Source organism: Scyliorhinus torazame, chromosome 28 (assembly GCF_047496885.1).
Source record: "Scyliorhinus torazame isolate Kashiwa2021f chromosome 28, sScyTor2.1, whole genome shotgun sequence".
NCBI classification, from domain to species: Eukaryota; Metazoa; Chordata; class Chondrichthyes; order Carcharhiniformes; family Scyliorhinidae; genus Scyliorhinus; species Scyliorhinus torazame.
Window position 1 is genome coordinate 32,555,790 of NC_092734.1, and position 21,995 is coordinate 32,577,784.

The 21,995-nt window shown below is 47.0% G+C and overlaps 1 protein-coding gene across 4 annotated transcripts in view; it reads right to left on the bottom strand.

The window, feature by feature from the left end:
• bmpr1aa (bone morphogenetic protein receptor, type IAa) overlaps nt 1–21,995 on the bottom strand; it is a 320,584-nt gene that overhangs the window by 32,490 nt on the left and 266,099 nt on the right. For all 4 annotated transcript variants that reach the window (XM_072491833.1, XM_072491830.1, XM_072491831.1 and 1 more), the window contains 3 exons: nt 20,271–20,370; nt 18,795–18,894; nt 10,198–10,336 (listed from right to left, as the gene is read on the bottom strand). In XM_072491833.1, coding sequence (XP_072347934.1) covers nt 10,198–10,336; nt 18,795–18,894; nt 20,271–20,370 — 339 coding nt within the window. The remainder of the gene's footprint in view (nt 1–10,197; nt 10,337–18,794; nt 18,895–20,270; nt 20,371–21,995) is intronic.

Sequence of the window (21,995 nt, forward strand, 5' to 3'; positions counted from 1 at the left end):
ACTGGGTACGCGCCCTTGGTATGGCTGCTGAAGATGTTTTTCCCAAAATGGGTTCCATTTTTCAAGGAATTACTCACACTGCTAGTGATGTTATTTCCTATTTTTCAGGATTCTTTGGATCCTTTAGTAATGCTCTACATTACGCACTGCCTATCGGTGGCACAATTTGTTTGATTTTACTCATTTCCTGTCTCCGCAGATAGATCCTCTCCATGTCCTCAGTATTTCCAGTCCACCTTCAGGGTTGGGCCGTGCACATGCACTTCCTTATTGATACAGGAAAGGGCACTGATCATCAATGAGAATCAATTTTTATTTATTTATTTTTGCCTAAGTGGCTAGACAGCTGGTCTGTATTACAGAACAAGGCCAGCAGCGCGGGTTCAATTCCCGTACCAGCTTACCCGAACAGGCGCCAGAATGTGGCAACTAGGGACTTTTCACAGTAGCTTCATACTTGTGACAATGGAAGATTATTATTATTTTTATTATTAATGTCTTTCTGGACATGAGGATATGTATATGAAATGTCAATCAACCGACTCTCCCAACCCGGAAATCCTTCCGTACTTTCGTTTTCGTATAGCCCCTATAGCTTACAGCCTTTTCCAAATGATGCCTCATCAACGTATTGATAGAAATCCCTATAGGATCATTAACCTTCATGAAGAAGGATCCCTTTGCACCTCTATGGTAATAGTACTGTGTCCTTGTTGTAATCGACGAGGTCTCTTACGTCCTACTGTTACTACACCCAGGAGATATGGCACTCCTTTTAACTCTCATGGACCACGAACGTACTGTCATCAGCAGTATGTTGCCATGACACAATCCCCAACGGGACTCAAATATTGTTACGGTTATCTTCTACCAGATCTAAGATCTTGCAGCTACGCTTCCTGGCGACCACATCAGTTTGCAGCTGCTGTGGCCCCCGCCCTTTTTGATCAATTCATGCATCATCATCTTTTCGGTCCTTTCCCGCCACGAGCACCTATTGCTATCACTCCTTTTTGCCTTAATGATAAAAATGGCCCCATACTGGGACTATCTCTGACATAGTCGCTAAACTCCTCACTCCCTTACCTGGGGATGAGGTCGGATGTGGAAAGTGAGCCTGCCACCCCGCCGGTTCATCTTGTCCACCCGTATCTGTTTTGATTCACAGCCTGACGGATGATCTTGCAACAGTCGAACATCATATCACGGATTGGCGAGACCTTAATGAGGTACCTTCAGATTTTGCACCTCTTACGTACCAAGATGCCATAGCAATCATCAATGATATTGAAATTCCCGGCCTTTATAGAGGGGGATCTGACACCGATGTCACCAATACTGTAACAACCCTTGCTTCATTTGCCACGCATCTTACAGATTCTGAAACTGCAACCCTCACTTCCCTTATCGAATATCTCGCTGAATCTGAAACTGATATAAACCCCGAGAATTTCGCAATCGATTCCATCATCGAACATTTCCTGCAAATTGACAACTAATTATAATGATCCTATTATTGATACATAGATATATCTTGAATTAAGTACTGATACCTGAATCGATGCTAGAACTTGTATAACAGATAAAACAGTTCATCCCAACCACATCGGAACGACGGAGAACGCTTTGTTCCTGTATCGACCAAGCTCATCGACAAATGGGGTGTTTAGAAGCAATCGGATTTCTTATTTTTCTAACATCATCCAGCTACCAAGAAGCCCAACATTATTGGAACCAATAGTACTTAATCGACGATCTGTTCCCATTAACAATGAGGGACCAGGAACAATTATTATCCCTTCTGTTCGTTTAATTAAAGTAAACCCAAAAATTCCAACCCTTTCGCCAGGGATTGAGACATTTTATTACCAGATTCTCAAATATGGGCTTGTTGAACAAAAACTTTGAATTATATTTTGGGAAAATACTAAAGAAAGATTTGTCCTCGCATATGGAGGAACTGCATTACCACGATACGAAGCCTTAAAAACTGAACTAAGAATGGGTCACTTTGAGGCACTTACCATTCAAGCCTCAGGCTATAAGTATGAAAATAATATGTTGAGTGATGATCAAGACACTACTCACTTTGTTGCTGTTATTTGTGATAATACTGTGCATCCTCTTGGGAAGACCAAATGTTTAATTTGTCACCAAGAGAATGTACAGGGAGAAATAAATCCATGCCTATGTTGCATGCTGCAATTTAGAGATGATAAGTACGACATAGAATTCTCTTGTAGAGGTTTCTACTTTCCTGCCATTCCCCGAGAAAAGGATAAAATAAATCCTTAGGTTCCCCCGAGTAAGACGTGGAACTCGGACAATCTGGCCACCCTATGGGAATCGGTAGTCGGTAATCCCCAAGTACAACTAGAAAACACTGGAACTTGGTTAAAAGCCGAATATCGAGCAGAGCTCCAAAACACATCTCTCCAACAACCTGAACAAGCATATGTTCAAAAATATTACACCTCATAATCAACACAATGTACTCAGGATGAGACTCCTGACACTAGTTTTCCAGGAAAGAAAACAATTTTATTCTATCCCCCCTTTGCAAAGAAGATACCCTATGCATCTCAAAAGGGGGTACAGACCAAATCTATTCAACCTCGGTATCCGAATTATCCGACATTGGAATCTGTGAGATTTGGAGACTTAACACTTCCCAACCGCTCACATCAGAGAATAAGGAAAGTATAGAAGCAACTAGAAAGCTAGGCTGTGGAGATGAATACATGAGAATGGATCCAATCTCACCAACACCTCCCACAGACAACCCAAAAAGGGAACATATTTATGATGAAATAAAATACAAAATTGATTCCACTTCTCTACCTCAACAAAAAGATAAAGAATCTCAGGGAGCTTGTGGCTACACCCCTGTGACTCACAGGAACAAGACTCCTGAGCTTCCTCCCCATCAGAAACAAGAAAAGGGACTAAAATCAAGTCGCGTAAACTCTAATCATTCAGAGAAGTTTCAAATCATTTGTAATTACCTGATGAACTTGATGCAAAAAGAAATTGACAAAACAGAAAAAAGAAATAGAGGCTGAACTAAATCCTGAAAAAGGAAAACAATTGGCAACTTTAAAAACAACTCTTCAACAAGGCTTAGGACTCATGCAAAATGCCATTTCCGCTGCTATCGTAGCAAGAGACAGAACAAAAAATTTGTTGATTTAGGACTATAGAAGTATAATTTCTGCAATGGGCAGGGAAGCAAATGTTACAACCATTCCTACAGAAAATGGAAACATTATCCCTTATAGACCAACAACGTCTGAAGGATCGAATCCATGGAATCCTCAATGAATGTGAGGATGTCCTTGGAAGCGACTAGAACAAAGAACAAAGAAATGTACAGCACAGGAACAGGCCCATCGGCCCTCCAAGCCCGTGCCGACCATGCTGCCCGACTAAACTACAATCTTCTACACTTCCTGGGTCCGTATCCCTCTATTCCCATCCTATTCATGTATTTGTCAAGATGCCCCTTAAATGTCACTATCGTCCCTGCTTCCACCACCTCCTCCGGTAGCGAGTTCCAGGCACCCACTACCCTCTGCGTAAAAAACTTGCCTCGTACATCTACTCTAAACCTTGCCCCTCTCACCTTAAACCTATGCCCCCTAGTAATTGACCCCTCTACCCTGGGGAAAAGCCTCTGACTATCCACTCTGTCTATGCCCCTCATAATTTTGTATACCTCTATCAGGTCTCCCCTCAACCTCCTTCGTTCCAGTGAGAACAAACCGAGTTTATTCAACCGCTCCTTATAGCTAATGCCCTCCATACCAGGCAACATTCTGGTAAATCTCTTCTGTACCCTCTCTAAAGCCTCCACATCCTTCTGGTAGTGTGGTGACCAGAATTGAACACTATACTCCAAATGTGGCCTAACTAAGGTTCTATACAGCTGCAACATGACTTGCCAATTCTTATACTCAATGCCCCGGCCAATGAAGGCAAGCATGCCGTATGCCTTCTTGACTACCTTCTCCACCTGTGTTGCCCCTTTCAATGACCTGTGGACCTGTACTCCTAGATCTCTTTGACTTTCAATACTCTTGAGGGTTCTACCATTCACTGTATATTCCCTACCTGCATTAGACCTTCCAAAATGCATTACCTCACATTTGTCCGGATTAAACTCCATCTGCCATCTCTCCGCCCAAGTCTCCAAACAATCTAAATCCTGCTGTATCCTCCGACAGTCCTCATCGCTATCTGCAATTCCACCAACCTTTGTGTCGTCTGCAAACTTACTAATCACACCAGTTACATTTTCCTCCAAATCATTTATATATACTACAAAGAGCAAAGGCCCCAGCACTGATCCCTGTGGAACACCACTGGTCACAGCCCTCCAATTAGAAAAGCATCCTTCCATTGCTACTCTCTGCCTTCTATGGCCTAGCCAGTTCTGTATCCACCTTGCCAGCTCACCCCTGATCCCGTGTGACTTCACCTTTTGTACTAGTCTACCATGAGGGACCTTGTCAAAGGCCTTACTGAAGTCCATATAGACAACATCCACTGCCCTACCTGCATCAATCATCTTAGTGACCTCCTCGAAAAACTCTATCAAGTTAGTGAGACACGACCTCCCCTTCACAAAACCGTGCTGCCTCTCACTAATACGTCCATTTGCTTCCAAATGGGAGTAGATCCTGTCTCGAAGAATTCTCTCCAGTAATTTCCCTACCACTGAAGTAAGGCTCACCGGCCTGTAGTTCCCGGGATTATCCTTGCTACCCTTCTTAAACAGAGGAACAACATTGGCTATTCTCCAGTCCTCCGGGACATCCCCCGAAGACAGCGAGGATCCAAAGATTTCCGTCAAGGCCTCAGCAATTTCCTCTCCAGCCTCCTTCAGTATTCTGGGGTAGATCCCATCAGGCCCTGGGGACTTATCTACCTTAATATTTTTTAAGACACCCAACACCTCTTCTTTTTGGATCTCAATGTGACCCAGGCTATCTACACACCCTTCTCCAGACTCAACATCTACCAATTCCTTCTCTTTGGTGAATACTGATGCAAAGTATTCATTTAGTACCTCGCCCATTTCCTCTGGCTCCACACATAGATTCCCTTGCCTATCCTTCAGTGGGCCAACCCTTTCCCTGGCTACCCTTTTGCTTTTTATGTACGTGTAAAAAGCCTTGGGATTTTCCTTAACCCTATTTGCCAATGACTTTTCGTGACCCCTTCTAGCCCTCCTGACTCCTTGCTTAAGTTCCTTCCTACTTTCCTTATATTCCACGCAGGCTTTGTCTGTTCCCAGCCCTTTAGCCCTGATAAATGCCTCCTTTTTCTTTTTGACGAGGCCTACAATATCTCTCGTCATCTAAGGTTCCCGAAAATTGCCGTATTTATCCTTCTTCCTCACAGGAACATGCCGGTCCTGAATTCCTTTCAACTGCCACTTGAAAGCCTCCCACATGTCAGATGTTGATTTGCCCTCAAACATCCGCCCCCAATCTATGTTCTTCAGTTCCCGCCTAATATTGTTATAATTAGCCTTCCCCCAATTTAGCACATTCATCCTAGGACCACTCTTATCCTTGTCCACCAGTATTTTAAAACTTATTGAATTGTGGTCACTGTTACCGAAATGCTCCCCTACTGAAACATCTACCACCTGGCCGGGCTCATTCCCCAATACCAGGTCCAGTACCGCCCCTTCCCTAGTTGGACTGTCTACATATTGTTTTAAGAAGCCCTCCTGGATGCTCCTTACAAACTCCGCCCCGTCTAAGCCCCTGGCACTAAGTGAGTCCCAGTCAATATTGGGGAAGTTGAAGTCTCCCATCACCACAACCCTGTTGTTTTTACTCTTTTCCAAAATCTGTCTACCTATCTGCTCCTCTATCTCCCGCTGGCTGTTGGGAGGCCTGTAGTAAACCCCCAACATTGTGACTGCACCCTTCTTATTCCTGATCTCTACCCATATAGCCTCACTGCCCTCTGAGGTGTCCTCTCGCAGTACAGCTATGATATTCTCCCGAACCAGTAGCGCAACTCCGCCTCCCCTTTTACATCCCCCTCTATCCCGCCTGAAACATCTAAATCCTGGAACGTTTAGCTGCCAATCCTGCCCTTCCCTCAACCAGGTCTCTGTAATGGCAACGATATCATAGTTCCAAGTACTAATCCAAGCTCTAAGTTCATCTGCCTTACCCGTAATACTTCTTGCATTAAAACATATGCACTTCAGGCCACCAGACCCGCTGTGTTCAGCAACTTCTCCGTCTGCTCTGCCTCAGAGCCACACTGTCCCTATTCCCTAGTTCTCCCTCAATGCTCTCACCTTCTGACCTATTGCTCCCGTGCCCACCCCCCTGCCACACTAGTTTAAACCCTCCCGTGTGACACTAGCAAACTTCGCGGCCAGGATATTTATGCCTCTCCGGTTTAGATGCAACCCGTCCTTCTTATACAGGTCACACCTGCCCCGGAAGAGCTCCCAGTGGTCCAGATAATGGAAACCCTCCCTCCTACACCAGCTGTTTAGCCACGTGTTTAGCTGCTCTATCTTCCTATTTCTAGCCTCACTGGCACGTGGCACAGGGAGTAATCCCGAGATTACAACCCTCGAGGTCCTGTCTTTTAACTTTCTGCCTAGCTCCCTGAACTCCTGCTGCAGGCATCTTCCATTCTAGAATGGAACGGAGAATGAATTACAAGACAGTCTGTCAAACAATGCAAATTATACTGTTCCTTCCAACTAAAGGTTTTCCTTTAGTAGGGAAGGAAGAAGTCAATAATTGTGCAAATGAAAGGACAGATATGAGTAAGAGCAACTCAGTGATTAATAGGAATTTAGGTCTATCAAGAGGGGGATGTGATGGATATCACGTTCACCGCAGAATTCGGATTAAAAATAAGGCAGTAATACACACAGCATTCTAATTCAAGATGGAATAAAACCACTCCAGCTAAAGGTCAGTTAGAGGTTACCACCTGATGGGAGAGACTCCAAGCTGGTTCCAAGGACTCATTAGCATCAAACAATTAGAAGCTCTTCTTTGACAGACATAAAATTATTTGGGATCACTCCCTGCACCTTTAAGTATTCAAAATATAAGGATAGGGAATTCTCCAGATAAATAGATACACAAATCTTTCCCTAACTATACCTCTTGACACTTAGGATAACACCTTCACAAAAGTGTCTGTTTTGCTATCTGGAAAGAATGTCACCCTGACAAGAGCAGGCACCAACCAGTCGCTCCCTTGCCAATATATCTTAGAACACTGGACAATTACACAGACACTACAACTTTTAAAAGATCTATCAGTGATAGTACATCCAATTAGCCATTTGGCTATAGAACATTGAACATTACAGCTCAGTACAGGCTCTTCAGCTCTCGATGTTGCGCCGACCTGTGAAACCACTCTAAAACCCATCTACACTATTCCCTCATCGTCCATAGGTCTATCCAATGACCATTTGAATGCCCTTAGTGTTGGCGAGTCCACTACTGTTGCAGGCAGGGCATTCCACGCCCTTACTACTCTCTCAGTAAAGAACCTACTTCTGACATCTGCCCTATATCTATCTCCCCTCAATTTAAATCTATGTCCCCTCGTGCTAGACATCACCATCCGAGGAAAAAGGCTCTCACTGTCCACCCTATCCAATCCTCTGATCATCTTGTATGCCTCAATTAAGTCACCTCTTAACCTTCTTCTCTCTAACGTAAACAGCCTCAAGTCCCTCAGCCTTTCCTCATAAGATCTTCCCTCCATACCAGGCAACATTCTGGTAAATCTCCTCTGCACCCTTTCCAATGCTTCCACGTTCTTCCGATAATGCGGCGACCAGAATTGCACGCAATACTCCAAATGCAGCCGCACCAGAGTTTTATACAGCTGCAACATGACCTCATGGCTCTGAAACTCAATCCCTCTACCAATAAAAGCTAACACACCGTACTCCTTCTTAACAACTCTCTCAACCTGGGTGGCAACTTTCAGGGATCTATGTAAATGGACACCGAGCTCTCTCTGCTCATCCACACTGCCAAGAATCTTACCATTAGCCCAGCACTCTGTATTCCTGTTACTCCTTCCAAAATGAATCACCTCACACTTTTCTGCATTAAACTCCATTTGCCACCTCTCAGCCCAGCGCTGCAGCTTATCTATGTCCCTCTGTAACTTGTAACATCCTTCCGCACTGTCCACAACTCGACCGACTTTAGTGTCATCTGCAAATTTACTCACCCATCCTTCTACGCCCTCCTCCAGGTCATTTATAAAAATGACAAACAGCAGTGGCCCCAAAACAGATCCTTGTGGTACACCACTAGTAACTGGACTCCAGTCTGAACATTTCCCATCCACCACCACCCTTTGTCTTCTTCCAGCTAGCCAATTTCTGATCCAAACTGCTAAATCACCCTGAATCCCATGCCTCCGTATTTTCTGTAGTAGCCTACCATGGGGTATAGGTAATGAACCAAAATAAATGCCAAGGTAACAAATGCCTTCCTGAACCGATAAGCAAGTTTAATGTATAAAAGGAGGAGGCATTTTAGCAGAAGTATCTCTCTCTGATTCTGAGGGTGAGAGTCAGTTCTGTTCTTAGGAAGCTTGTCTCGTCGGACAAAACCTGTTGTATGGTTTTGCAATAACTTCTTAGAAATGTACTAAGAAACTGATAGGGATGCTTTAAGGATTTTTCCATGTTTAGATATCTCATTCGATTGAGAGAAGTTAGTATGTTAGTAGATAACTAGAAGGACTGTTTAGTCCACTTATACTTTAACTCTGCAATTCAGTAAGTATCTATTGGTAGTATTTTCACAATAAAGATACTTTAATTAAAATCATACTGTGTGAAAATTAATCTCGAGGTTGATCTCCTAGACACTCATTTAGGAAGCCTAAGTAGGTATAGGACCCACGACCTCAAGAGGTATCGATTTAGTTAGGAGTGACGAATCTGAACTCTCCCTATAGAAAGTAACTGAAATCCTGTTTAACTGTCTGAGACCCAGAAAAGCATTCTCCCTTCGTGAGATCTATTCTGAGTCTTGGCAGGAAAACAGGTTTCCCTCTTTTAATAGGTTAATCTAGGGCATAGGTTAGTAATAGAGTATTATCAGATCCAGAATAACCTAAATCCACGACAGTCCCAGGTTCGATTCCCTGCTGGGCCACTGTCTGTGCGGAGTCTGCACGTTCTCCCAGTGTCGGCGTGGGTTTCCTCCGGGTGCTCCGGTTTCCTCCCACAGTCCAAAGACGTGCAGTTTAGGTAGATTGGCCATGATAAATTGCCCATAGTGACCCCAAAAAAAAGGTTAGGAGGGGTTATTGGGATACGGTGGAAGGGAGGGCTTAAGTGGGTCGGTGCAGGCTCGATGGGCCGAATGGCCTCCTTCTGCACTGTATGTTCTATGAGAAATACCTTCTAATTTAGTGAGTGGTGAGGATCTGGAATGCGCTAAGTGTGTGGTCGAGGCAGATTCAGCTGAGACCCTCAGAACAGAATGGAATAATTAACGAGAGAGAAAAAGATTTCATGGCTATGGGGATTAGACAAGTTGCTCTCAAGAGAGCCGGTGTGGACACGATGGCCGACTGGTCTCCGTCTGTGCTGTAACCATTCTACGATTCTATAATTTTATAGGATTGATAGGGGCCTAGATGCAAACTTTAAATTTATTTATTTATTTATTTATTTATTTATTTTTTTAAAAAGAGTACCCAATTCAGGGGCAATTTAGCGCAGCCAATTCAACTACCTTGCACATCTTTTTGGGTTATGGGGGTGAGACCCACACGGGCACGGGGAGAATGTGCACACACCGCGCGGTGGACAGTGACCCAGGGCCAGGATCGAACCCAGGACTTCGGCGCCTTGAGGCAGCAGTGCTAACCACTGCGCCGCCATGCTGCCCCAGATGCAAACTTCTTTCTCTGGAAATGGTAAAAGACAAACTTGGAAAAGAGATTTATTAAACGGGGCAGAACAAAAACATGAAATATCAAACTGCCAGCTCAGCTATTCTGGATGTGATCACTGCTATTTTACGAGGGATGGGTTAAGGTCTGTAAGGCTGACAAGAACAATAAATTGGCATTTAGATAAGCTACAAATTACGAAGAGCACCAACTCAGCTAGTGACCGTACAAGGGAATTAAAATGTGAAACGGTGTAATTAGTGCTCTTACCAAGAGAGGGAGCCCCGATCCACTACCCGAGCTCTGTGACTGGTCAATCAAGTCTTTCAGTGACTCGCCTGGTGGAATGAAGGCCACATCCTGTTCAAGATCCCGGTTGTAGCGACGTCTGTCTGCCTGCCCCTTGTACCTTAAAAAAAAGCATTAAAAAAATTGGTATTGTTTATCCTTCGCTTTCCATTCACTTCAGAATAGACAGCATGTCCAATCACGGTATGCTAATCATCACTGGGTGATACTTTTTTAAGATGATTTTTTCTTGCATGACTATCCACTACACTGCTCAATCCAAGACCTTATACAGACTATATTTTTAGTTCTTTGATAAATTGGACATCAATCCGACTTTATTTAACCATAACGGCCCTGAAACAGGGGACACTGGAATTTGTATTAAAACTCTGTTGCTGCTTTCTAGCTCAAAGTCACACACTCAGCACAAAAGAACGTTAGGAGGCCATTCAGCCCATTGAGCCTGCCTCGCCATAGCTGATCTACCTCAATGCCACTTTTCTGCATTATCTCCGTACCCCTTCATGACTTGAGCTTCCAGGAATCCGCCAATTTCTGCGCTTGCTGACCTATATTGACTCTTGGTCTGATAATGCTTCAACCGTAACATTTTTCTCCTTGTTTTATAACCCTTCCATCACCTCTCTCCTCCCTATTTCTATAACCTACTATAGCCTTATAATTCATTGACGTCTTTACACTCCTCCAATTCTGGGATCTTATGTAACCACAATTTTAATCACTCCACCACAGGTCGCAGTGTTTTCAGCTGCCGAGGCCCTAATCGTTGCAATTTCTTTCCTAAACTAATCCACTTCTCTTTTTTCCCTCCTTTAAAATGCTCCTCAAAACCTACTTCATTGGTTAAAATTTTAGTTACCAGCCCTAATATCTCCCTTTGTCACTTGATGTCAAATTTTGTTTCATAACACTCCCACAAAACACCACTTTATTATGTTAAAGGTGCCACATAAATACACATGCTTGTTGTTGTTCAATCTCCAGGTACAAACAGGAAGTAAGTAGCGTACAAGTTAGTAGTGGGAATCACTCTCAAGTCTTGCAACTTCAGGCCAGTTTGAAGCACTGATCTAAAAGCAAAGATGATAATGCTCCAGACAGTTGCCCCACCGATACTCTTAGGGAGAACCCTGCACTAAATGATGTAAGAAATATTCGCCTCACAAAGATGGTCAGTTCTTGCCCTTTCCTTGGTGTCCCAACTAGCTACAGAACAAAAGCAATGACACTGCGCTATCTAATTTCCTACACTCTTTATACTAGTCACTTTATTTTTTATTTTTTTTAAAAAAATGTTTATTCAGAGTATTTTAACAAAATTTTCAACCATACGAACAAACCCCGCCCCCCCCCCGCAACAAAAAAAGAAAGAAAGCTTGCATAGCAGGACATGAACATGGCAAGTCAATATGATACAGAACTTTGTACATTGGATTCCTCCCGTACATGTCAGTTTTCCGGATCATTCATGTGTTTTCTTGCTCAAATGCCCCCCAGAAAAAAAAACCTTCCCCCTCCCTCCCTCCTCCCCCCACAACAAAAGATATCCACCCCCCCCCCTCCCCCCTCCGGGTTGCTGCTGCTGTCCGACCTTCATCTAATGCTCCGCGAGATAGTCTAGGAACGGTTGCCACCGCCTGTAGAACCCCATGCGCAGATCCTCTCAAGGCAAACTTTATCCTCTCCAACTTGATAAACCCAGCCATATCATTTATCCAGGCCTCCACGCTGGGGGGGCTTCGCCTCTTTCCACATTAACAAGATCCTTCGCCGGGCTACTAGGGACGCAAAGGCCAGAATGCCAGCCTCTTTCGCCTCCTGCACTCCCGGCTCATCCACTACTCCAAATAGTGCTAGCCCCCAGCTTGGCATGACCCGGACTTTCACCACCTTAGATACTATTCCCGCAACTCCCCTCCAGTGCCGGGCATGACCAAAACATATGGACATGGTTCGCCGGACTTCCTGAGCACCTCCCACATCTGTCCGCCACCCCAAAGAACCTACTCAGCCTCACCCCCGTCATATGCGCTCTGTGCACTACCTTAAACTGTAACAGGCTAAGCCTGGCACACGAGGAAGAGGAATTAACCCTACTTAGGGCATCAGCCCACAGCTCCTCCTCAATCTCCTCCCCCAGCTCCTCTTCCCATTTACCTTTCAGCTCCTCTACCAAAGCCTCCCCCTCTTCTTTCATCTCCTGGTATATCGCCGACACCTTGCCCTCCCTGACTCTCATGCCCGAAATCACCCTGTCTTGAATCCCCTGTGCCGGGAGCAGCGGGAATTCCCTCACCTGCCGCCTCACAAACGCCCTCACTTGCATGTACCTGAAGGCATTTCCCGGGGGTAGTCCAAATTTCTCCTCCAGCGCCCCTAAGCTCGCAAACGTCCCATCGATGAACAGGTCCCCCATTCTTCTAATCCCTGCCCGATGCCAGCTCTGAAACCCCCCGTCCATCCTTCCTGGGACAAACCGATGGTTATCCCTAATCGGGGACCACAACGAGGCTCCCAACGCTCCCCTGTGTCGTCTCCACTGCCCCCAGATCTTTAGCGTTGCCGCCACCATCAAGCTCGTGGTGTACCTTGTCGGCGAGAGCGGCAGCGGTGCCGTCACCAGCGCCCCCAGGCTCGTTCCTTTGCAGGACGCCATCTCCAACCTCTTCCACGCCGCCCCCTCTCCCTCCATCACCCACTTACGGATCATCGCCACGTTGGCTGCCCAGTAGTAGCCACCCAAATTCGGCAACGCCAACCCTCCTCTATCCCTGCTATGCTCCAGGAACCCCCTCCTTACCCTCGGGGTCTTGCTCGCCCACACAAAACTCATAATGCTCCTGCCTACCCTCTTAAAAAGGCCTTGGTGATCACGATTGGAAGGCACTGGAACACAAAAAGAAACCTTGGGAGGACCACCATTTTAATCGACTGTACCCTGCCCGCCAGCGAGAGTGGCAACATGTCCCACCGTTTAAAATCCTCCTCCATCTGTTCCACCAGCTGCGTCAAATTAAGTTTGTGCAGTGCCCCCCAGCTCCTAGCTACCTGAATCCCCAAGTATCGAAAGTTCCTTTCCGCCCTCCTCAACGGTAGGTCGTCTATCCCTCGTCCCTGCACCATAAAGAGCTCACTCTTTCCCACGTTGAGCTTATAGCCCGAAAAGTCTCCAAACGCCCTTAGGATCTGCATGACCTCAACCATCCCCTCCACTGGATCCGCCACATACAGCAACAGGTCGTCTGCGTACAGCGACACTCGATGTTCCTCTCCCCCTCGGACCATCCCCTTCCATTTCCCCGACTCCCTTAACGCCATGACCAAAGGTTCAATTGCCAATGCAAACAGCAGAGGGGACAGGGGGCACCCCTGCCTCGTCCCTTGATACAGCCGGAAATACTCTGACCTCCGCCGGTTCGTGACCACACTGGCCACCGGGGCTCTATACAGGAGCTTGACCCAACTAATAAACCCTCTCCCGAACCCAAACCTCCTCAACACTTCCCAGAGATACTCCCACTCTACTCGGTCAAAGGCCTTCTCCGCGTCCATGGCTGCCACTATCTCCGCCTCTCCCTGGTATCTCCGCATCACAGCCTGGTATGGCAACTGCTCGGCCCAGGACCGCAAGAAGCTTCAGAGAGTCGTGAACACCGCCCAGTCCATCACACAAACCTGCCTCCCATCCATTGACTCCATCTACACCTCCCGCTGCCTGGGGAAAGCGGGCAGCATAATCAAAGATCCCTCCCACCCGGCTTACTCACTCTTCCAACTTCTTCCATCGAGCAGGAGGTACAGAAGTCTGAGAACACGCACGAACAGACTCAAAAACAGCTTCTTCCCCGCTGTCACCAGACTCCTAAATGACCCTCTTATGGACTGATTTCATTAACACTACACCCTGTATGCTTCATCCGATGCCAGTGCTTATGTAGTTACATTGTATATGTTGTGTTGCCCCATTATGTATTTTCTTTTATTCCCTTTTCTTCCCATGTACTTAATGATCTGTTGAGCTTCTCGCAGAAAAATACTTTTCACTGTGCCTCGGTACACGTGACAATAAACAAATCCAATCCAATCCACCGATGGCATCATTATCACATTCAGGAGCCTTCGCACATTGGTATTTAGCTGCCTACCCTTTACGAATCCCGTCTGGTCCTCGTGAATCACCCCCGGAACACAGTCCTCAATCCCGTAGCCAACATTTTTGCCAGCAACTTAGCATCTACGTTGAGGAGCGAGATCGGTCTATACGACCCACATTGCAGTGGGTCCTTATCCCGCTTCAAGATCAAAGAGATCGCCGCCTCCGACATTGTTGGGGGCAGGGTCCCCCCCTCCCTTACTTCATTGAAGGTCCTTCCCAGCAACGGGGCTAACAGGTATACAAACTTCCTATAGAACTCCACCAGGAACCCATCCGGCCCCGGGGCCTTCCCTGCCTGCATGCTCCCCAGTCCTTTAACCAGCTCCTCCACCCCAATTGGCGCCCCCAAACCAGCCACCTCCTGCTCCTCCACCCTCGGGAACCTCAGTTGGTCCAAGAATCGTCGCATCCCCTCTTTTCCCCCTGGGGGCTGGGACCTATACAGCTCCTCGTAAAAGGCCTTGAATGCCTCATTCACTTTCACCGCACTCCGCACCATAGTTCCCCTGCCATCCTTGATTCCACCTATTTCCCTCCCTGCCATCCTCTTACGGAGCTGATGTGCCAGTATCCGACTCGCCTTCTCCCCCCATTCATATATCGCCCCCTGTGCCTTCCTCCACTGCGCCTCTGCCTTCCCTGTGGTCAACAGGTCAAGCTCCGTCTGGAGACTTGGTCTCTCCGAGTAGTCCCTCATCAGGAGCCTCTGCATATCTCCTGTCCACCCTTAAAATCTCCCCCACTAACCTCTCCCTTTCCCTGCCCTCTCTCTTCACCCTATGAGCCCTGATGGAGATTAACTCTCCCCTGACCACCGCCTTCAGTGCCTCCCATACTACTCCCATCTGCATCTCCCTGTTGTCGTTGGCCTCCAGATACCTTTCGATGCACCCCCGCACCCTCCCACACACTTCCTCGTCTGCCAGCAGTCCCACATCCAACCGCGACAACGAGCGTTGGTCCCTCTCCTCCCCCAGCTCTAGCTCCACCCAATGCGGGGCATGGCCTGAAATGGCTATGGCCGAATATTCCGTTCCCTCCACTTTCGGGATCAATGCCCTGCCCAGACAAAAAAATCTATCTGGGAGTAGGCCTTATGTACGTGGGAGAAAAAAGAAAATTCTCTGGCCAAAGGCCTGGCAAATCTCCACGGATCTACTCCCCCCATCTGATCCATAAACCCCCTAGGCACCTTGGCCGCAGCCGGCCTCTTCCCCGTCCTAGATCTGGAACGATCTAATGCTGGGTCCAGCACCGTGTTAAAATCCCCACCCATTATCAAGCTTCCTACCTCCAGGTCTGGAATACGCCCCAACATCCGTTTCATGAATTCAGCATCGCCCCAGTTCGGGGCATATACATTCACCAGTACCACCTCCGTCCCCTGCAACCTACCGCTAACCATCACGAATCGGCCTCCATTGTCCGTTACTATGTTCTTGGCCTCAAACGACACCCGCTTCCCCACCAATATTGCCACCCCTCTATTCTTCGCATCCAGCCCCGAATGGAACACCTGTCCTACCCATCCCTTCCTTAACCTGACCTGATCTGCCACCTTCAGATGTGTCTCCTGAAGCATGGCCACGTCTGCCTTCAGTCCCTTTAGGTGCGCGAACACTCGGGCCCTCTTAACCGGCCCATTTAGGTCTCTCACATTCCACGTGATCAGCCGGATTGGGGGGCTACCCACTCCACCCCCCCGCCAACTAGCCATCTCCTATTTTAGGTCAGTCCCGTGCCCGCGCCTCCCGCACCCTCCAGTCCCCCAGACGGGGAACCCCCGACCCGACCATCTCTTCCATGTTCAGTTCCCCCTCGGACAGTGCAGCAGCAACCCTAAGGTCCCACCCCCCTCTCCCCCCCTTCCCACTAGATCCGCATCTAGCACTTTTGCTCCCCCCATATTACTTCCGTGAGTCAGCTGACTTAAGACCATAAGACATAGGAGCGGAAGTAAGGCCATTCGGCCCATCGAGTCCACTCCACCATTCAATCATGGCTGATTTCAACTCCATTTACCCGCTCTCTCTCCATAGCCCTTAATTCCTCGAGAAATCAAGACTTCTGCTGACCCCGGCTTCCCCCGCCTTCCCGTTGATCTCCCCCGTGTGGGAGTCTCTCTTCCTCCTTACCTTCCTCCACCCCCCCCCAGCGCGGGAAAAAGCCCGTGCTCTCCTGAGCCAGCCCCGCCCCCTGTGGCGCAGCTCCTGTTGCGGCCATTGTCCCAGTTCCCCCATCCCCGAGTCTCACCACCCTCCAGCACCGACGCCCACATTCCCCGCCATCTCGTCTACAGGAAAAAAAAAGAATTTTAACCGGAACTCTACCCACATCCCCATCCATCATCCCACCCATGAAATCTTCTTTGCCCATATTTACAACCCCGTATACAACCAACATCCCCCCACACAACCACAGCCCCTCAGTTCGAGTCCAATTTTTCCGTTTGGATAAAGGTCCAAGCCTCTTCTGGCGTTTCAAAATAATGGTGACGGTCCTGATAAGTGACCCACAGTCGCGCAGGCTGCAGCATGCCGAACCGGACTTTTTTTTTGTCAGAACACCTTCTTTGTCCGCGAAGCGATGGAACCACTATCACCCTTGGCGGCTCATCAGCCTTGGGTCTCCTCGCCAGGACCCGGTGAGCCCCTTCCAGCTCCAGGGGGCTCGGAGAGGCCTCCGCACCCATCAGCGACTCGAGCATCGTACTCACATACGCCCCGGCATCAGCTCCCTCCACTCCTTTGGGGAGACCCAGAATCCGGAGATTCTTCCTCCTCGACCTGTTCTCCAGGACCTCAAGTCTCTCGGCCCACCTCCTGTGCACCGCCTCGTGCGCCTCCATTTTTACCGCCAGGCCCAGGATCCCGTCCTCGTTCTCATTCGTTTTATCCCTCACCTCACGAAGCTCCACCGCCTGGACCTTCTGGGTCTCCTTCAGCCCCTCGATCACCAACAGCATTGGCGCCAGCACCTCCTTTTTAAGCTCCTCCGCACAGCGCTTAAGGAACTCCTGCTGGTCCGGCCCCCATGCTGCTCGATCTCCGCCCTCCGCCATCTTGTTTTTTCCCCCTCGTTTTTGCCGCTGCTCCAGAGTCTCTTTCTCCGACGCTCCACTGCTAATTTCCGCCATACAGCGTAAGGGAGGGACCTTACTTCACCTTCCCACACGGGATTAAAATCAACAAATTTCCGTTGGGGCTCCTCTGGAGAGCCCAAAAGTCAGTTATAGCGGGAGCTGCCGAAATGTGCGGCTTAGCTCCGCATCACCGCAACCGGAAGTCTACTAGTCACTTTATCAACAGTTTCATAGAACATAGAACATACAGTGCAGAAGGAGGCCATTCGGCTCATCGAGTCTGCACCGACCCACTTAAGCCCTCACTTCCACCCTATCCCTGTAACCCAATAACCCCTCCCAACCTTTTTGGTCACTAAGGGCAATTTAACATGGCCAATCCACTTAACACGCACGTCTTTGGACTGTGGGAGGAAACCGGAGCACCCAGAGGAAATCCACGCAGACACGGTGAGAACGTGCAGACTCCGTACAGACAGTGACCCAGCGGGGAATCGAACCTGGGACCCTGGCGCTGTGAAGTCACAGTGCTATCCACTATCTACCGTGCTGCCTCCACATCCAATTGCATCTTCCACCAATTTTGCCACCTCCTGCATGATGTCACCACCAATGGACACCCAGGTCTAGTTCTCTATCACCCTCAACACGCAATCTTCTTCCCAAGGCACCTTACCAAAAGTATAGGCGATTAAACATCTGCCTTTTTATCTCCTCACTGTCCAAGGTCCCAAACTCTCCTTCCAGGATAAACAGCAATTTATTTATACTTCTTTCAATTTACTGCATTCTCTGTTCATAATGGCTTCCTCTGCATTGGTTGGATGAGTTTTCCCCAGAGGCATTAGACCGGCAGGAATCGAATTATGACAGTTAAAGGCCTATTAAGCCCTACGCCTCCACCCTATCCCCTTCATCCCTGTAGCCCAGTAACCCCACCTAACCTTTTTGGATACTAAAGGCAATTTAGAATGGCCAGTCACCCTAACCTGCATATGTTTAGACTGTGGGAGGAAACCGGAGCACCCGGGGAAACCCACGCAGACACGGGGAGAACGTGCAGACTCCGCACAGACAGTGACCCAGCAGGGAATCGAACCTGGGACCCTGGCGCTGTGAAGCCACAGTGCTATCCAGTTGTGCTACCGTGCTGCCCAAAATCCTAAAAGCAATCCTTAACCAGTTAACTTTTTTCCAAAAATGAGGGACATTAACTACACCTCTAGATGTTATATTACTGTATAGAATCATAGAATTAACCAAAGGAGCATGTGCGACATTACTTCTTCTTTGAAGCATATTTGAATCAGCTCTTACCTGAAGTAAAAAGCAGTTGTGATTATGATCAGGACAAAGATGCAGACAATCAACGAGATTAACAGGCCTAACCGGTGGACATCACCCTCAAATAGCCCACCTGTTTGCAAAAGAAGCTTTATGTTATAAAAGTACCAAATATAACCCCCACAAATATTCTAATGGCAATCGCAATGGACATCACTTTAGATTTACCGGAATTAGTTTGATACAAGTTCCAAGGTGATAAGAGCGTTTAGCAAAATATGTCCACAATGGTTATGACCAGAAAACTAATCACAATCAGTGACAATTAAAATCAATGGCCAGAAAGGAATAAAAAGTTTTTATTTGTAAAATCAATAGCAAGCATAATGGTCATTTTTTTACTTGGAAAGGAATATACATTGACAGTTTTTCTTATACTGTGAATGTAAAATTTATAATGCATAAAGCTGACATGTAATACGTTGATATATTGCAGATTTTATTGAAACAACGGAATGTTACAATTCCAGTATAAGTACTACATTCTAGTATGTTCTACAGTACATCCCAAGAAAAATAAAAGCTATGCTTATCTCAATTGCCTTAAATACACAATCCTACCAATGGTGTAGCTGTAACATCTCAGTTTAGCATCAAAGAAGGGATGTTTCTAAGCTTGAACCAATGCTACCCTCCCTGCTAGATCACAAGCTGCTGTTAGGTTTTACAAGTTAACTGTTAATGATATAAAATCAAAACTACGTAATAAATGTAGAATGTGGCTTTAAATGTGAAGTTGAATTATATTCATGGACTTGATACAATCAGACCAATTTCTAACATTCCGTGACCTGAAGGCTAATCTTGGTTTCGACCCTCCGCATGCAATGATATGGGCAGATGGTTAGTATTATATGCATTTCTGTACAAAAATTTATTAGCAATATAATTTCAAGCTATTAAAGACAAATAAGTAAATAGAGAAATGTTGCACTGACTGCAGACCCAACATAATCCTTCAAATAAGCACTGACCATGTGTTACCCATCACCTGTCTGCGAAGTCTCTGCCATAGTGCTTCAGAAAAATGCTGCAAGGACAGCAATAGCCCAAACACGGAAAAGTAAATGCGATTCACAGCAGCAGAGATTAGCACAGCGCCAATGAAATGAATCTACGTAATATTTCAGTTGAATGCAGACTGTGGCAGAGCGGGTATAAATCATGGATGTCGCCGTTTTAAGGACAAATGTAAAAAAAACTGCACTAGTGCAGGCATGCCAACTTTGAGCTAACAGGTGGTGAAATTGAAGCTGCCAAAACTCTGAACCTTAAAATTAGCATAAGACATCAGAGACACAGTTCCAAATGGAAGGTATCAATAAAATATTCCAAGTTGGATTTGGAATTTTTACATATTTTCCCAATTGAACTAGCATATTTTAGTCTTTTTTATTGGGAGACAGAAGTTCAGTTATCCAGAAACTGCGAGCTCCATCTGCAGCTTACCTGAATTGGAAATTGGAGTAAGTGTTGGGTGCAAATCTTTGTTACAGAAGTCAGTGTTACAGCATTCAATAGTTCTCCGTTTTCTCACTTTCGTTGAATCCTACAGAGGGAAAATAAAGTCCCAAATAAATGATTTAGGTGTTTCCAAACCGAGCTTCCTGCTTGGTAAATAAGCTGAAGTTAGTTGGCATTCTGTGATAAAAACCAAGATTTCACAACTTACATTATTTCTTACACGAATGAAAGATTTTTAGCAAAAAAAAGCTTCCCTTTCCTTCTTCAGATTAATTACAGTGTTTAAGAATGTTCTTTCGGACATGGGTGCCACATTGGGTCAGTTGGTCAGAGAAAGGAAGAAAGAGGGATAGAGAATTGGAGAGATATAGAGAGGGAATTACAAAGCTTAGGGTGCAGGCAGCTGAAGGCACCAACAGTAGAATAATTAACATTGGGGATGTTCAAGAGGCCAAAAGTGAATGAGTGCAGATATCTGAGATTGTGGAGTTGCAGGCGATTATAGAGATGAGGAGGGGCAATTACAGGAAGGAAATTGAAAATGAAGATAAGAGCTTTAAAATCAAGGTGTTTTGTTGATTAACTGGGAGCCAATATCAGTCGGCCAGCGCAGGGGTGATAGGTGAATGGGACTTGACTTAAGTATGGATATGAACAACCGTGCACACAGTCATCTAGTACAAAACAAGTTTCTACCTCTTGAATGAGCAAGTGTTTACTTCTTGGAGGCTTATCTTGACAACTATGTATTAGTTAAACATCATCCTTCACTGGACGTATCTACTTGTGTAGGTTACACATCTGATGGGAACCCAAGCAATTTTACTGCTAGATATACAAAACAGAATTGATTATTTCACTGACGAGCTGACATTGAAAGATATCCTTGACTTCCAGTTACGGCGATGCGGAACTAAGCCGCACGATTCGGCAGCTCCCGCTATTACGGACTTTCGGGCTCTTTAGAGGAGCCCCAACGGGAATTTTTTGAAGACGATCCGTGGGGAAGGAAAGAGAGAGGTCCCCCTTCACCTTTTATGGACCGGACCAGAAGTGAAACGGCCAGAAAAGCGGCACTAGAGCAGCGGGAGAAGCGAGGGAAGAAAAGCAAAATGGCGGCGGCCGGGGACAAAGCGGAGTGCGGGCCGGAGCTGCAGGAGTTCATCAAGCGCTGCTTCGAGGAGCCGCGGAAGGAGATGCTGGCGCCTATGCTGTCGGCGATTGAAGGACTAGGGATGACCCAGAAGGCCCACGAGGTAAAGAACCAGGAGGTGCAGAAAAAAGTCAATGAGAATGAGGACGAGATCTTGGGCCTGGCGGTGAGAGTGGAGCAGCACGAGGCGCTGCACAAGAGGTGGGCGGGAAGATTTGAAGACCTGGAGAACAGGTCGAGGAGAAAGAATCTTCGGATCCTGAGTCTCCCTGAAGGAGTGGAGGGGGCTGATGCCGGGGCATATGCGAGCACGATGCTCGAGTCGATGATGGGCGCGGAGGCCCCTTCGAGGCCTCTGGAGCTGGATGGGGCACACCGGGTGCTGGCGAGGAGGCCCAAGGCTAACGAGCCGCCGAGGGCGATTGTGGTGAGGTTTCACCGTTTCACGGACAGAGAGGGGGGTCTTGAAATGGGCCAAGAAAGAGCGGTGCAGCAGGTGGGACAATGCTGAGATCCGAATATACCCGGCCTGGAGCACGGAGGTTGCAAAGCGGGTT